This window comes from Daucus carota, chromosome 2 (assembly GCF_001625215.2).
Source record: "Daucus carota subsp. sativus chromosome 2, DH1 v3.0, whole genome shotgun sequence".
NCBI classification, from domain to species: Eukaryota; Viridiplantae; Streptophyta; class Magnoliopsida; order Apiales; family Apiaceae; genus Daucus; species Daucus carota.
Genome location: NC_030382.2, coordinates 21,111,249 through 21,129,718, shown reverse-complemented (window position 1 = coordinate 21,129,718; position 18,470 = coordinate 21,111,249). Strand labels below are relative to the sequence as shown.

Genomic DNA, 18,470 nt, shown 5'->3' with positions numbered 1-18,470 from the left:
CGCCAAGGGAGTATGACACAATAGAAGCTTTGTGAAGGCCAAAGGTTTAACCATGCCCAGGAGGCATGTCCTGTGGACGTGTCACAAATCATGTCTCTTTGGTGTCTCTACGCACGCCAAGGGACACTACACTGAAGAAGCCTAAGAGATGGCCTAATGATCTTCCACACCCCGGAAGCATATCCTGTGAGCGTAGGATATATCATGTCTCCTTGGCGTGGCTAGGCACGTCAAGAGAGCATTACACAAGTAAGGCTCAAAGAAGCACTCACGCCCAAGAAGCATGTCTTGTGGGCGTGGGAGGAATCATGCCTCCTTGGCGTTGCTAAGCATGCCAAGGACACATGGCCAAGTTAACACTTAATAAAAGAGAATGGTCGAACCACGCCTAGGAGACATCGCTCCTACGCGTTGCACCAAGTGTGTTTCCTTGGCGTTGCTAGCCACGCTAAGGGAACATCAACTTACTGGCCTTAAGGTGGCAACCACGCCCAGGAAGCATCATGGCTCCTGGGCGTGCCTCCAAGCATGCCTCTTTGGCGTGGCAAAGCACACCAAGGGAGCATTGACCAACTCAGCCATGACAGGCTTGACCTAACCACGCCCAAGAGACATGTCTCCTAGGCGTGGTAATTTGCATGCTTCCTTCGCGTTGCTACGCACGCCAAGGAAGCCCCTCCTTGTTGAAGGGTGATTTTTCTAATTAAGGAATTATTTAATTGTTTAAAAATGATATCAAAATTCCAAAAAAAATATTCTAAAGGCTCGAAAATTCTAGAAAATTGGAATTAAATCACAGAAATTCCGATAAAATAGAATAAGCCTAGGAAAAATACGGGAATACCCGAGAATACTATCTTGACGAGAAATTCGACAAAATACACGATGTACGATATGAAAGTCATGGGAAATATTCGATAAAGCTCGAACAGCCGTATGGAAACCTCTATAAACTTTCGATAAATTACCACGAAATTTGTCGAAAGTTGGGGGGCAAATGATAGGCATTGGAATAATTAAATAGTTATTGTTATGGCCCGACCCAAGAAGGCCCGAGTAGTTATCTAGTTACCAGAAATCTAGCATCGGCCCACTAGAAGCCCGAATCTCACATATGGATTACTTGGAGAAACTTAATTGGGTTGGGGCCCAATTAAGGGTCCAGCTACAAATTTAAATCCTGTAATACGACTAACTCTCACGGATAAACGTCCGAGAATCCGAGATAAACATCAACACCCGAAGATAAGAGTTCTATCTTATCTCTTGCTCAGAAGCATACTTCGATAAGAAGTCTGGTATATGGAATCGTACTTCCACCCGACTTCTGATTATGAAGTGCCTATATGAAGGGCTCTACCCCTCCAAAATAGAACTACGTTTTGGACTTGATTCCTCTCCAAGCAGAAGATACGTAGGCATCTCGCACCGAGACCAGTCCAAAGCACGAATCACTCATACCCCCTCTTTTTTAGATCCACAACAATTATGATAATTTTTTGTAGCACCATTAATACATAGTGATAGTATGTAATTTTTTGATGATGTGACGTGTGTTTATATATTTATATAGTGATAATAACATAAAATGAGCCGATAAAAAAATTAATATCAGGAAAAACCATAATTAAAATTCTAGAATTTATTCATCAATATGAAATCACAATACATCCTCCTAATAAGATAAAATCTAATTGAGTGATACGATACATCATTTTTCACTATTAAAGTTTCAGTCGACCAGCCTAATATCTCTCGTAAATTTATCTTCATAAATTTAACAGCTTTATCTTATTACAATTTTCAAGATAAAGATAATTAAATAGAGAGGAAAAGTTAATCTTTGATAATTTCCCTCTATAATGCATCATTTTATGTTATTAGTCGGTCTGTCCCTCTCATTTGTTTACAATTTTCAATACTACTTAGCACGTGCTTTAAAACTCTTATAAAACATAGTTTCATAGCTTAATTTTGAGATTTTCTTTTTCTGTATAAAAATTCAAACACTAAATTTTTATTTGGAAGAGAAAAATAGCATAACTTATGAAACTACATCTTTTAGAAGCCGTAAAATGGGTGTTAAACTTTCATCAACCAAGGCAAACGACCTTGGGCACATAAAAATTAAATACTACACATAAAGATATAAAAAAATATAAAATCATCAAAATATTACAGACTATCACTATATTTTAATACTGCTACAAAAAAATAATATACCACTAATAATGTGTTTGAATCCTACTGAGAAATCCACGCAACTTATAAATCGTAGAAGAAACGAGAAGATCCTCGAGCATGACATGCAGCCCACAAAAATAGACCCTTTCCATCGTTTACACTATATGCAATGTGAATGTGAAATCTAAGACAACTTGCATATAAAATAATAGTTTGAATTTTATATGTATATAAATTAATAGTTTAAATGCTATGTCCGTAATAATAAAGACAGAATAGCTTTTACATTGAAGTTATAAAATAAGGTAAGTTACATGTAATATAATAGTTTGAATCTTATTTCCACATAAAATAATAGTTAAAATGCTATGTAATTAAGAGCATGTTTGTGATCTAGCTTATAATCTGGGTTTTAAATCATTTCTGACTTTAACCAAAAAAATGTTTGTTTGTGTAATAAATCATAAGTCCGCTTAAAGTTAAGAATAAGTCAGAAAGCAAAAGTTAGTTCATGGTACGTTTTTCAGTGACTAAATTTTTTCAAATTTTCATTTTGATAAACAATTATTCTTAAAGTCACAAGTTACCCACAAATCACTTTAATTATTATTATTATATTTTTAATAACCAATTAATCATTAGTAAGTTAAAATTACTCACACAGATATTTTAAACTCCCAACTTATCACATAAGTTACGTCAAGTTATATTACGTCATAAATGATAAACTCAGCCCTGATCCTGATTCTGTTTTATATCCGGGAGGAGCAAAATTAGGAAGAGGTATGAAGATAGGTGTCTCTCATAAAATATATATTTTTTATTATTCTAAATTTTATAAAATTATAAAAATATTTCTAAAAAATCTAAAAATATATATGTATTTTTTGAAATTTTTTTGGTACCTCCCAAAATTTTGAATCCTAGACCCGCCTCCTGTGAGCGAGGTAGAAATATTTATACAATAATTTAATAGATTATCATTAATTTGTATTACATAGCTTCTTGGATCTAAATTTGTAGTGTGTGTGTTTATATATATATATATATATATATATATATAATATAAAAAGGATAATACCTTAATTAATTCCAGTTTTAGGAATATGTAATAAGTACACATAAATGATTAGTGTCTTTTTCGTATCTATTTATTTATATTTTTTTAGTTTCTGATAAGTGTTTTAAAATATAAATAAAACATAACTTCATGGTTTTTTTATGAAAATATGTATAAGTATTAACTTTTATTTAAAAAAAAATGTAAACAATCCGACCGAAGAGCAGCTAGAAATTTCTACCAACCATATGGGACAAATAAAGAAGTCTAACGGTTAGAGCAAGTCAATGAAGAGATGTTTTTTATGGTATCTTAAATTATAATTTACGATATTTGATAAAAGAGGTTGTTCCAACAATATTCTATTGATGTCTTTTATATGACAACCTGTTCAAACCCTATTTTTGAGCCACTCTCCCCCTATCCTGTCTTATATTTTAAAATAATTCTGATGAACACTCTTTTTCTCTCTCTACTTTATATTATGTTTTAGTGATGAAAATGAATCTTTGATAATAAACTACTAAACATAAGCATATTGTTGGAATTTAAGTTAGTAAAATATGTCCAAAATTATTAAGACATGATATCTTATATTATATCTAGGTTTGAACGAGGACACTGTTAGACTCTCTGCCCACGTATAGTTAACACAATTCATGAATATAAAGAAGTTGAACGTGTGAACTTCCATGGCTCCTTCCAATTTCTAACCACCCGGAACACAATCTTTGCAAAACTAACCACCTAAATTTTCAATTCACAAAACTAATCATCCTAATTGTTAACATCTCGGGCGGACATAATAAGAAATATTCGCCCCTGCCAGGGGCGAACAGCATTGTTGGGCAAGGTTGTGTGCGTCCCTTCCGAGGGCGAACACAGTGTGGTGAACAGCCACACGTGGCCCCCGGTCGGGGCGAACACAACATATATTTTTTTTTAAACTAAAAAAAATGAGTTTATTTTATTTATTAAAATATCTAAAAAATTAAAAATTGTGATTATTTTATTTAGTAAAAAATCATAAACACAATAAAGTGATTGTGTTATTTCGTAAATATTCAATTATGATTATTTTATTGATGACAAATGTCCTGATTTGAACTGATAATTTAGTATGTTAGATTGGCAATATGTAACAATTTTTTTCAAGTAAGGGTGTGTAGCATTGGATACGTATGGTCACATCTTAATAAATTGCAGTTACTGTTCTTCTGTGCATGCATTACAAGTTGATTAGATTTTTCTTGAAGGGTGTGTACGTATGGTCACATCCTATGCATTATTACACTTATGAAGCATCAATTATTCAACTAGCCAGCTTGTTTTTTGCAGCAAGATATAGTGGAAGGGTGTGCAGGATTTGCTGCAACCCCTTTTATCAAAGGAGCAATTATAACTCCTACTGTTCATGCACAGTATATTTCTCTTTATATGTTGCAGCTCCCCATGCATATTGAATTACAGCTAAACACAGCAACCATCATAGCAAAGCCAATTTGAAACTCTTCAACAAATACAGAAGCACACAAACACTCAAAAACACACACACCAGAAAAATGGCAGCCTACGTAAACGTGAACATCTTCTGGGGTGGTGAAATCGTCAAACAAGATAACGATGTTATCTATACGGCTGATCCAAAAGAGATGAGGTTTATCAAATTCGGCACTACATTGGAAGAGTTACATGATATCGTGTATGAGGTTATGAACATAAGTAGACATCACTGGAATTTGAAACTCAGTTTCAAATATCCTAGACTTGCTGTCGGTAACCTCGTAACATGATATTTTGTAAAGTCTATTAGGTCGGACGACGATTTGAGGAGGATGCTAAGCATCCCCGGCCGATTTCTGTATGGGATGGGAGACGTATGGATGTATGTTGAAGCTGCGAGTGTTGCTCAGCAAAGCCAACCCTATGAAGCTCCATGGACCCAACAATCTGGACAGATGCATACATTTCTTGATAGCCAGCAATATGATGAGAACTATGCAGGAAACTATGGGGGGGTTACGGTGGCGACTATGGAGGAAGCGAGTTGGGGGGTATGGCCGGATGGTCAAATAGCGTATTCCAAAGAGGCTACAACTACGGGACTGTAGGGCAGTTTTTCAGGGGCTCTAGTAATACTGGGCATTTTGACGTTGAAGAAGTTGTTGAGGAGGACACACAATTGTTGCCTCCTCATACGGCAGACAGAAGTGCAGCTCTGAATCTTACACTTCACGGGGATGAAGAAGATGAAGAAAATGCCACAGAAAGAGCATTAACTACAAGTGACGATTCGGATTGGAATCTGTCACATGATGAGGTTGAGGAGGAATCTGAAAACTTTTCAGAAGCCGACTCGGATGAGGTCCGAGAAGGGAATATCTCGTTGCAGACGCACGATATGTCTGTTTATGTACATAGGGCTGCATGGTTTGGATCCCAGCAGTACGAGACTGAGATAGTGTCCAATGTGGACACTATCATGTCACACAGGTTCAATCCATCCGTTGACGAGTTAGGCGTCGGAGTCATGTTTCGTAACAAGAGGTTCTAATCTCGGCGGTTAAGGAGGCACATATTAAAATGAATCGGAACTTTGTTGTGCAAAAAATCACCACGCAATTGTAAGTGGAAGTTAAGGGCGGCGAAGAAAAAGCAGCACAGTATGTTTGAAATCACGGAATGTCCTGAAAGACATGTATGCAAGTATATTAATAGGAGAATTAGAATGGGCAAAGATTGGGTGCCGAAGGAGCAGGAGGTTGAAATCGAGTCGAAAAAATTTCCTGAAGTTAGCAAACTCTATTCTCGACGACATCGTGAGATGGGTATCCCATTTTCTGATGATCGCTGGGATCAATATGCAGATGAAATCGATAAAGAATGCGACGCATTGCAAGCTAAATTTGAGGCACATGAGGAAGCTGAATTTTGGGAAGTGTGGGGAGATGTGCCCAATATAAATTATAATTGCCGTCAAATACAAAAGCCTACCCCGGTGGCCGCTGATGATGATGAAGATGAAGATGATGGTGGAGATGATGATGATGGTGGTGGAGATGATGATGATGACTATTATGTCGACATCACTCAGGATTGAGAACACATTAATTAAATCGAGCTTATGTCATGTTCTCATTTTAATCAAATGTAATTTTATTTGCAGTTTTTAATTTTGCAAATCGGAATGATATAATCAATATCTATTTATATTAATTAATCTTTATTTTTAGTTAATTCAATCAATTAACCTAAACAAAAATATTCATATTACCAAAAAAACCACATATTAATTAATATTATATGCCTTACTTTATAATATATGAATATTTTTTCTATTATTTCGATCCATATAAATTCATAATTTCTTCTCCGTTATTATTACAATAATAATTAAATTTACAATTAATACTCAATTCAATATTTACGAAATAACACATTTAATTTATAGTGTTTCTGATTTTTTATAAATAAATTAATCACACTTTTTAGTTTTTTGATTTTTTTATAAATCAAATAAATGCAGTGAAGGAGCAGTTACTGTGTCAACAAACAATATTTTTGTTTTTTCAAAACCTATTATATGTACGTCGGGGGTGGCGAACTAGCTCTGTCCGCCCGAGGTGTGTGTTATTTAGAATGGTTAGTTTTGTAAAACGAACAAAAAAGTGGTTAGTTTTATAAAAATTGTGTTGAAGGTAGTTAAAAATTTGAAGGAGCCGTACTTCCACACCAGCTCTCTTTTCAGGTTTCATATGTCGAAAATTAGTTTATAACTTCTTTATAAATATGATTCAAATAAGTTAGATTTTGATTTATAAAACTCGGCCACAAAGGCACAATAATATTGGTTTTTACCTCGACCACAACATGCAGCCCACAAAAGTAGATTTTTTTCGATTGATAATATTTAAATGATGGTCGGGAGCGAAAAATGTGGATTTCTGTATGATCACACTAAATGTAATGTGAATGTGAAATTTACATATAAAATAATAGTTTGAATTTTATATGTATATAAAATAATGGTTAGTAAAAAAGACATAGTAGCTTTTTATATTGAAGTTACAAAAACGAGTTTGTTTGCTCTGACCCACGTACAGAACTACAGATGTTTTTTGATATGAAGAAGAAAAACATGGTTCGTTTGTGTGAGTTTAAAATAAGTGCTTGTTGATTAAAGTAAAAAAGTGAAAGAGAAGTTATAAATAAGTTAATATTTATAAGTGATTAAAATGTTTGGAAAATAAACAGAAACTCTCAAGAAAAAACTAACATTTGTAACTTCTAAAAAGTTTTTCTACTTTTTTACATAGACGAGTTCAAAGAAAAGTAGAAGCCAATTTTTTATTTTAAAAGTACTTCTTTAACTATATACAGTAATATTATCATTAATTGTCATTAATTTGTACTACTAAACAGCTTCCACGGTTTAAGTTTGTATTTATAGATATTTTTCTATATAAATTTATATATATACAAATAATAAAAAGGACAATTTTTTGATTAATTTAAATTTTAAAAACAATAAGTATCCATAAACGATTAGCTCTTTTTCATGTCATCCATTTATATATAATTATTCTAATGTCTGACGCGTTTTAACGTTTTAGAATGTATAGTATAAATTTTTTTTATATATACTAAATTTTTATTTAAAAATAAAAAATATTAAAAATATATAAAATTATAGGCTTAATGGCCATGTCAACAATTGGACGGCAGAGCAGCTAGAAATTTCTACCAACCATATGGGACAAATAAAGTAGCATTCGGAGTGTCACTTAAACATGTACAGCTAACACAATTCATGCATATAAAGAAGTCTGAATGTGTATAGTTCCACACCAGCTCTCTTTTGAGGTTTTACACATGGATCTACTAGTTATAGTTCTTGTTATTGCCTTTCCCCTGGCTTTCTTATATTTATCTCTAAAACACATAAAGAAAGATGATCTTCCATCACCACCAGGTCCACCAGGCCTTCCTTTGATCGGGAACATGCACCAGTTATACAAATCTCCTTCGCATCACGAGGATTTCTATCAACTTTCCAAGGAATACGGGTCTCTCGTGACTCTACACTTAGGCTCAGTCCCGGCCCTAGTTGTATCATCCTCGAAAATGGCGAAACAAGTGCTGAAAACTCAAGATGTCATCTATAGTAGCAGGCCTGCGATGACTGGCCAGCAAAAGATGTCATATAATGGACTGGAAATGGCGTTTTCGCCTTACAGTGAGCACTGGAGGGATGTCAGAAAGTTTTGTACACTGGAATTATTTACGCAGAAAAGAGCTCAGATGTCTGTTCGGCCTGTTAGGGAACAAGAGGTTTATCGGATGATTGATGGACTGGCAGAGGCGGCTTCAGCTTCGAAAGAGGTCGATGTGCACCGATGTTTTTCGGATTTTGGGAGTTCGGTCATCACTAGAGTTGCGTTTGGAAAGAGGTATGATGAAGGCGGGAAATTCCATCGGCTTTTGTCTGATGTAGAAGCCTTGTATGCCAACTTTTTTGTTTCGGATTATTTTCCGATGTTTGGATGGATCGATAGGCTCACTGGAATGATGGCTAGACTGGATCGAACTTTCGTGGAGTTGGATATGTTCTACCAGGAACTTATTGATGAACACCAAAAACCTGACAGGCCCGCGTCTGCAACTGAGGATGTCATTGATGTTTTGCTCAAAAACAAGAGCTCGGCTTCCTTTGCTCTAACGATGAATCATGTCAAAGCGATCCTTATGGTAATTACTTCCTCTGTCCCAATAATCTCTTTACGGTTTTATTTTTGAATGTTTCATTCAATTCTTTACATTTCAAAACTTACAAAAAATAGTCCACGAGTTCCACCACTTCCCGCGTTCCTTCTTTTTTCACGCTTTTTTTTACTTCGCTGTCTTCTTTTTATATCAATAGGTTCCACAACTTTATCAACTTTTATTATTCTTTTCACTGCTTTATACATATTTGGTAAAGAATTCACCGAGGACTGAGGGAGTTTTATATTAATTTTTGGACTATTCGCTAGTATATATGTGCAATAATATATTGACGAATAGTCACATCCTTACATGGATGCATGATTAACTAATAGCTGTCGTTATGGATGTTTGCAGGATATAATAGTTGCAGGAACCGGGACAACCGCAACTGTGCTCACATGGGCCATGACAGCATTAATGCGTAACCCGAGAGCCATGAAGAAAGTTCAAGAAGAACTAAGAACAGTAATGGGAAAGAAAGGGAAGATAGACGAAGATGACCTCCAGAATCTCCCCTACTTAAGAGCCGTTGTGAAGGAGACGATGCGCTTATACCCTCCCGGTCCCCTTCTACTTCCCCGCGAAACAATGGAAAGCTCTGTCATCGGCGAAGATGAAGCTCATATGTACAAGATCAAGCCCAAAACCCTGGTGTTTGTAAGCATGTGGGCAATAGGAAGAGACCCGGAGGATTGGAAAGACCCCTTAGAGTTTAAACCCGAAAGGTTCTTGGAAAGGCCTGACATCGATTACAAAGGACAGCATTTCGAGTACGTTCCATTCGGTGCTGGGAGAAGACAATGCCCTGGACTCAACCTGGGAGCGAGGAATGTGGAGCTTGCACTTGCTAATGTTCTTTACGCATTCGACTGGGAGCTGCCTGATGGGATGAGAAGCCAAGACGTCGACGAGGAGACTGTGAATGGCTTAACTTTGCAGAGGAAAAATGTTCTCTACATCCGACCTAAAATATACGTCTGTCCATGATTCATCTCGTATCAAGATTTCATGTGCCAACTTAATTTATGAAATAATAGCTGTAAAATGATCCTGCAGCTTTTCTGTGTAATAAGTGGAACTTAATCATCTATAACAGAGCTTCCCACTTGGATGCTAAATTAGGAAGTTCAAGCTATATATTTTTAGTTAAGAGTTTACTTTAAAAAAGATTTTTTTTTCTTCTCAAATTTCAAGATCTCTCATCTAAAAAATATAAAAAATTAGATAATGGGTGCGAATGAGTTTTTGAAATAAATTTTCTAAATTTTGATAAGATATAATAGCACGAGTCACAACCCACTTGGAGATGTTCTTGCCTTTCTCAAACTCATATGTCCCAGATTGAGAAGGGTCTCCGGAACGCCTAAGCTCAGTATACAGTGCAAGAGATGTAAGGTTTATGTTAATGGGACATGATGATTTTCAATTCTGACGAGTGATGTAAAAGTCTATGTTGTCCAGATACATGAATCCACGACTGCATATTTCAGTTGATATTTTTTGGGGGGCAACAACTTGAGTTTCATGCCTAAATCGCTTAAAACAGGCAACTCGGGACCTTGCAAAAAAATTATGAAAGGAATACAAAACAAATCAAAAACGCCAAAATCGACCCACACTGATCTGCTCAACAATACTTAACTGCCTTGGACCTACACAGAAAACAACATTCATGTTTTTGTTTTCTTTTATCCGAGGAATCAACATTTGGGAACTTTCATGATAAATATGATTATCTCCAAAATATTTCTATAATATAATATTATTATTCATTTTTTAATAATAATTTTTACTAGGTGGAGATGCATAAGTGACTTATTGTTGAACAATATGTGCAAAAAACAAATATATGTGTGTTTGTGTGTGCGGAACAGAACAAGAACGAAGGAGACAGATTAAACACAAGGATATGAAGAAAATCCGAGTCCAGTGCGAAACTGTCTCCTTAAAGCGTATTCGCCTCCTCACCGTATGTGTGGAACGAAAACTTCTCCGGATAAAATGGATTACGATGTCGTTAACAAGAACGGCACCTTCGGCGAGCTTGAATCGACTATCACCAGAGAGAGGTAAGATTGTGGTATTGAGAGAGAGGGAGAGGAAGATGTGTTTGATGATTCAAAACCCTCCAACCTATAGGGGTATTTATAGGTGCAGAGAGACTTGTGCACTACTCTTTTCCATAATTAATTAATTATGGAATCGGTGTGAAAATTGCAAGCCACACTATTCCATAAATAATATGAAACATAATCAGATAAATATTTGCTAGCTATTATATCTCATATATAATCTGAAACAGAATCAGATTAAATATATCGAGATACACACCATATCAATTAATTTGAAACAAAATCAAATTAATTTATGCCATAATATTTGAGCCAAATTTCACTGGAAAAAATAATTTCCATTATCAAGAAGATATCATCATATCTCACACATAATGCTCAAAATATTATTTACCAATATGGGGCTTATACCCATATTTTCCAACAATCCCCCACATGGGTGAGATTGGTGATCTTAGTAGTAGCACACACCAGACAAACAGACACAAGGTTTGGCTTGGTGATAATTTTCTTCGATCAGATATAGCATATGACAGGTAGAGAATGCTCCTTGAACCTTCGCTTGAGTAAGTATACCGACTTTACTGGTAGACAGTAGACGTGCTTGTCCTTGAACTATTCGACCGTTTGTGTAAACGATGATATACTTATCACTATATCCTTTTTGACTCGTTCAGCTCTCATGAGTATGTCCATTTTGGCCATGGAACATCATCCTGGTTCTGCAGGAATTCTCCTTTGAAGCGGCCCCACTTCTCTCCCATATAGGTGATCTTTATCTTATAGAGTAACCCGCGTTTACTCAACTGAATTCCATGCGTGTACAACTCCATGTATTCACTTAAGATCATTAAAAACTCAAGGCATAACCTCGTACCATACGGGTCTCACTGTTTCTTCATCATGGGAATAGGCCAGGGGTTACCCCTACAGTGATTTGGTCATCATGATTTAGTTGTCCCATTGAACCAAGTTCTTGGGATCTCCAGTCAGCAATGGTTAGGTGTCCACCATGATCCCGTTAAGCGATAGGCTTAAGACCCATTCCTCTCGATGATTTCTTAACCACTTCTCTCGATAACCCTTTGGTTAGCGGATCCGTAATATTATCCTTTGATGGTATATAGTCAACAGTGATAATCCCGGTAGAGATTAATTGTCTAATGGAACTATGTCGTCGTATATGAAGGGACTTCCCATTATACATTATGCTCTGCCAATAGCGGATTGACTATCACAGTGTATCCCTATTGCAGTCACAGGCCTCGGCCATCTTGAAATATCCTCCAGAAATTGGCGTAGATATTTAGTCTCTTCGGCGCATTTATCTAGAGCCACGAACTCAGCTTCCATTATGGAATGAGTTATTACCGTTTGTTTGGAGGATTTCCATGATATTGCTGCTCCAGCTAGTGTAAACACGTAGCCACTCATAAACTTTAGAGCCTTCTTACTAGATATCCAGTTCGCGTCAGTATATCCTTCTAATACTGCTGGGTATCTGCCATAGTGCAGTCCATAGTCTCGAGTTCCCCTTAGGTACCTTAGTACCCTTATGATCGCTTTCTAGTGATCAGCTCTTGGATTACTCGTAAACCTACTCAACTTGCTAATTGAGTATGCAATGTCTGGTCTTGTACAACTCATTAGGTACATCAGACTTCCGATTATCCTAGAGTATTCCAACTGGGAGACCCTCCACACCTTTATTTTTGGATAGATGTAAAGTCATATCCACAGGTGTTCTAGCTTTCTCAGTATCATCCTTAAGAAACCTCTCAAGGATCTTGTCAACGTAATGAGGTTGACTTAGTGCGAGACCCTCTGATGTTCTAGAAATTTGAATTCCTAGAACTACATTTGCTAGTCCCATGTATTTCATGTCAAATCTTGATTTTAACATGTCTTTTGTAGATTTGATTACTTTATCATTGCTTCCGGCAATAAGAAGATCATCTACATATAATGTCATCATGACATAACCGCTCTCGTTATCCTTGTAATAAGCACAACTATCTCATTCATTGATTTTGAAGCCATTGGCCAGCACGACCTCATAAAATTTTTCATGCCATTTCATAGGCGCTTGCTTCAAACCATATAATGATTTAACTAATTTACAGACTTTCCTTTCTTGTCCAAGGACAATAAACCCTTCAGGTTGTTCCATATAGACTTCCTCATCTACATCCCCATTTAGGAAAGCTGTTTTCACATCCATTTGATGTACTGCTAAATTTGAAACATCATCCTTATAGACGTTATTCTCGTCACTGGAGAATATGTGTCAAAGTAATCAAGGCCTTTGTGTTGCTTGTATCCTTTGATTACAATTCTGGCCTTATACTTATCGATAGTGCCGTCTATTTTCAACTTCTTCTTGAAAACCCACTTGCTACCTAGTGCTTTACAACTAGTTGGCAAGTCCACCAATTTCCAAGTATGATTCTATAGGATAGAATCAACTTCATTTTTTAAGGCCTCTTTCCACATAGGTCCATCGGGTGAGGTAACCGCTTCCTTATAGGTTTTCGGATCTCCTTCCTCGAGCAAATAGGTCATGAAGTCAGACCCAAAGGATTTCTCCGTTCGTTGTCTTTTGCTCCTCCTCACAACCCCCACATTTTCATCTTCACTTTCATCATTCTCATTTTCATCATCTATAGATTCATGAGTTCGTTTGGATGTCGTGGGGTGCTCATTTCTTGGATTACAAGGAAACGTAGTCTCAAAGAATGAGGCATTCCTTGATTCCATAATCGTATTCTTTTGAATCTCTGGAATCTTAGAATCATAAACAAGAAACTGATATGTTGTACTATATATGTGGAGGATATCCGATGAAGATACAATCCACGGTTTTTGGACCAATCTTCACCTTCTTAGGTGTAGGGATCAGTACCTTTGCAATGCACCCCCACACTTTCAAGTGTTTGTAACTCGATTTCTTTTTCTCCCACATTTCATAAGGACTCACATCCTTATTCTTGCGCATCGTAATATTTAAAATATTATTCGCGCTTAAGATGGCTTCCCCCCACATCAATTGTGGAAGTCTAGAGCTTAGCAACATCGCATTCATCATCTCATTGAGAGTGCGATTCTTCCTCTCATCCACTCCATTTGACTGAGGGGAGTATGGTGCAGTGACCTCATGGATTATACCATGTTGTGAACAGAATTCCCCAAAAGGTTCAACATATTCACCTCCACGATCGCTACGTATCGTTTTGATTGTCTCAGTTTGTTGTCTCTCAACTTCTTCCTTATAGATTTTAAATTTATCTATAGCTTCATCTTTGCTTTTCTGCAAATATACATAGCAGTATTTTGTACAATCATCTATGAATGTAATAAAATACTTGTTTCCTCCTCTTGTTGGAGCGAATTTTAAATCATATATCGCTATGTATTAGGTCCAGCACTTTGGTGTTTCTTTCCACACGTTTAAAAGATGATCTCATTAATTTTGCCTCAACACAAGTTTCACACTTATGTTTTGAATCGATAGTCAGTTTTGGTATGTATTCTTTTGCACTTAATCTTCATAAAGTGTCATAATTTACATGTCCTAATCTAGCATGCCATAGATTAGGAGACTCAAGCAAGTAAGCAGAAGAATTCTTCATTACATTATCGTCTTTAACAGACATCACATTGAGCATAAAAAGCCCATCGGTTACATAGCCCTTGCCAACAAACATACCACTCTTAGACAAAATTACCGTATCAGACTCTATTACAATACGAAAGCCATGCTTATTCAACAAAGGAACCGGACACAAGGTTCTTGCGAATATCAGGCACATAGAGTACATTCTTCAGAGTCATGTCCTTCTCAGAGGTCATCTTCAAAATCACAGTGCCTTCCCTTTCAATGGTAGAAGTCGCAGAGTTTCCCATGTAGAGCTTCTCACCAGCATCAAAAGCTTTAAGGCTAGAGAAAATCTCCTTGTCCGAGCAAACATGCCTTGTTGCACCAGTATCAATCCACCACTCTCGCGGATTAGATCCAACCAGATTCACCTCAGAGACCGTAGCACAGAGGTCTATATCACCCATCTCTTTGGAGATATCATCAACCATGTTTGCTTCTTTCTTCTTGTTGGTCTTCTTGGGCTTCCTGCAGTCAGCATACCTATGACCCACTTTGTCACATTTGTAACACTTCTTTTGAAATTTTGACGGCTTCGAAATTCCTCCCTTAGGTGCCAGCTTTGCCCCTTACCAGAATTGGTCTTCTTGGCCTTGAAGCTTTTAGCATGCTCCACCATGTTTGCCTTTTCAGTGGCAACGTTGATCTTTTTTTCAAATCCCCTGTTGTCTTCTTCAATACGAAGTATAACAATCAGATCCTCCATTGACATCTCCTTTCGCTTATGCTTAAGGTAGTTCTTAAAGTCTTTCCAACCATGGAGCAGCTTTTCAATCACAGTAGCAACTTGGAAAGATTCACTTATGACCATTTTCTCAGCGTGGATCTCGTGAATGATCACTTGCAGTTCTTGCACCTGAATGACCACAGTCTTGGAATCCACCATCTTATAATCAAGAAAGCGGCCAACAATCCACTTCCTGGCTCTAGCATTTTCGATTTTGTACTTATGGTCAAGAAATTCCCATAAGAGCTTAGCCGTTGGCTTTGTGTAGTACATGTTATACAACGAGTCAGTCAAGCCATTCAAGATATAGTTTCGACAAACATAGTCGGTGTGCTTCAACGCAATTCACAGCATACACAGTCTGTGGGTTACTCTCACTAGTGAGCAATAGTGGTTCCTTCTTGAGGAAGCGCTCAAGATGCATCATGGTCAAGTAAAACAACATCTTTTGTTGCCATAGTTTGAAGTTCGTTCCATTGAACTTCTCAGGTTTCTCAGCATGAACCATCGGCATCTCAGGTGCCACCATAGTCGAAACAGGTATAGTATACGTTTGCGCTGCTGATGTTTGCATACCAGTAGGAACGTAACCTGACGTCAGCTATACAAACGGAATATTAAACTGTCCAATGACAGTATGTCCGCCAGGTACATAGCCCGAAGGCCCATGTCCAACCGTCGCCTGACCTCCATCAGATGTTTGAATCTGTGCGTTAGGGTTTGGCAGCGGCTGGTGATCCCCATCAGATGTTACAATCTGTGCGTTGGGATCAACCACACTGTTTCCAATCACGCTCGTGTTAACGGTGTTCTCCATATGTCTGTTATCCAACACGCAAACAAACCAAGTCAATCACAGATATCTTTTATAGTTTAAGTTCTTGGGGAGTAAGTTCGTATATATGCAATAACTTAATTATCAGACCCTAGTTACATAACACGAGCTACTAAATTAACACATACAGACAGACGCACATTGTTGTCGTCAACTTAGGTCTACGTCAATTCAAAGGGTATTATCCAGGTGCTATAATTTCTTGGATCTTCAAAAAAGGAAGACTTTGTAAGTTTCAGTATGAATAATGATATCGACCATGTCTTGTCTTTACCACGAATTTTTTTCCTTGATTAACAGTAATTGTAATTTTTCCAATATTCACAGGCTCCATAATTTTATTTCTTCCCCATAGAGGAAATAGAGTAATTAGGTGGTATATACTATATGTATATGTATTCTAGAACTCCTTCTAACGACCTATGCATTCTGTTATCACTTTCAATTGGATAATAGCCGGGACATTGAGGAATATCCAGAAAGGCTTTTCGGGAATCGGTCTGATTCTATCTCTGTTCGTTCCGTTTGAAGAAAGGAAGGATCCCAAAAGTAAAATACGCTTTAAGATTGTTGAACAATCTGTGCAAAAAAACAATATATGTGTGTTTGTGTGTGCGAAACAGAACAAGAACGAAGGAGACAGATTAAACACAAGGATATGAAGAAAATCCGAGTCCAGTGCGAAACTGTCTCCTTAAAGCGTATTCGCCTCCTCACCGTATGTGTGGAACGAAAACTTCCCAGGATAAAACGGATTGCGATGTCGTTAACAAGAACGGCACCTTCGGCGAGCTTGAATCGAGCAAGAGAACTATCACTAGAGCGAGGTAAGATTGTGGCATTGAGAGAGAGAGAGGAGGATGTGTTTGATGATTCAAAACCCTCCAACCTATAGGGATATTTATAGGTGCAGAGAGACTTGTGCACTACTCTTTTCCATAATTAATTATCATTAATTATGGAATCGGTGTGAAACTTGCAAGCCACAGTATTCCATAAATAATATGAAACATAATCAGATAAATATTTGCTAGCTATTATATCCCATATGTAATCTGAAACAGAATCAGATTAAATATATCGAGATATACACCATATCAATTAATCTGAAACAAAATCAAATTAATTTATGCCATAATATTTGAGCCAAAGACCATCCAATTAATATGTGGCAAACAGTGGTGGTGTTAAACCCTTATACTCAATTGAAAGATATAGCCTTCCAAAACTTTAATCTAGTATTCATCAATTGGTCACCCAACCTACCCCAAAGGTCTTAATGTAATCCAAAAATAAGAAGTTCCAACTTTTGTGCTTTTCTACTAACCTTCTTTTTAACGCTACACTGACAGGTATTTGTTACATCTCTCTCAGATATGACATAAACAAATTCTCATACTTTATTAAATTAAATTGGTTCATCACAAAGCCAAAACAAGGTGCTGCCTATCATTTGTGAAGTAAGAGAAACCAAATCATATTCCTTCATGACTTAATATCAATCCTAAGCAAGTGGATTTCTTGTATAAAATCTAAAAAAAACTCTGTAAGCTACATCTAAACGCAGTTGATATTGCTCCATCACTACTCTCCTGACAAGCTGATAATTTAAAATCAGTGGTACATTACCTATATTCATGTAGCTCATAATGGACTACTATTAACTAATAGAGTTCACAAATGTAGACAATAAAATTCAGTGTTAATACTAATTGGTACCTGCTAAAGGGATAATATTACTGTTGTCTTAAATCTGTCAAATTTTGTGAGTAAGTATGAAGTGAAGAACGTAAAAAAAATATATGGGCCACTAAATTATCCCGAACAAAAACAAAATCGTCTAAAATTCACGTAATATATGATTATTTGTACCACCAGCTTCTTCATTAGAAAATTACCTTGGGCTTGCAACATTTTTCACTACAGGAAAGAAGACTGTTTCTTTTTTCAATCACGTTTTCCGCCCATAATTGAGAACCCCATCCAAGTTATCGATCAAAGTTTTAAGATCCGAATCCAAAATAATAGAAGAATTCCTGCAAGCAAAAACACAAGTAATCTTCATAAGAGCAGAGAATTCAATCGTAGCTCTTAGGACGAGAATTGTTCCGATCCAAAGAAGATCGGATGCCATGGGTAAGAGTTTTGAGAACTTGAATTTAAAGTTTTCA

General features: G+C 36.6%; 2 protein-coding genes across 2 annotated transcripts; one reads left to right on the top strand and one right to left on the bottom strand.

Annotated features, from left to right (window-relative positions):
- Nucleotides 1-8,058: 8,058 nt before the first annotated feature.
- Nucleotides 8,059-10,147, top strand: LOC108192513 (5-OH-xanthotoxin synthase). The gene is made up of 2 exons (XM_017371991.2): nt 8,059-8,992; nt 9,365-10,147. Exons 1-2 carry the CDS (start codon nt 8,075-8,077, stop codon nt 9,995-9,997), a joined length of 1,551 nt encoding a protein of 516 aa, XP_017227480.1. The 5' UTR covers nt 8,059-8,074; the 3' UTR covers nt 9,998-10,147.
- Nucleotides 10,148-13,530: 3,383 nt separating this feature from the next.
- LOC135150440 (uncharacterized) lies at nt 13,531-15,737 on the bottom strand. The gene is made up of 5 exons (XM_064086740.1): nt 15,304-15,737; nt 14,899-15,205; nt 14,649-14,792; nt 13,985-14,389; nt 13,531-13,866 (listed from the first exon to the last, which is right to left on the bottom strand). The coding sequence occupies exons 1-5, from the start codon at nt 15,735-15,737 to the stop codon at nt 13,531-13,533; spliced, it is 1,626 nt and encodes a 541-aa protein (XP_063942810.1).
- Between the last annotated feature and the right edge of the window lie 2,733 nt (nt 15,738-18,470).

Bases quoted from the DNA above. Each gene is read 5' to 3' on its own strand.
- LOC135150440 (XM_064086740.1), bottom strand. From the start codon at position 15,737: ATGTACTACACAAAGCCAACGGCTAAGCTCTTATGGGAATTTCTTGAC. The intron at 15,206-15,303 runs GCAAAGCTGGCA...TGCTGACTGCAG, and splicing joins AAGACCAATTCTGGTAAGGG to GAAGCCCAAGAAGACCAACA. The intron at 14,390-14,648 runs GTAAATTATGAC...GTATATTTGCAG, and splicing joins GGCATGCTAGATTAGGACAT to AAAAGCAAAGATGAAGCTAT.
- LOC108192513 (XM_017371991.2), top strand. From the start codon at position 8,075: ATGTGTATAGTTCCACACCAGCTCTCTTTTGAGGTTTTACACATGGAT. The intron at 8,993-9,364 runs GTAATTACTTCC...GGATGTTTGCAG, and splicing joins ATGTCAAAGCGATCCTTATG to GATATAATAGTTGCAGGAAC.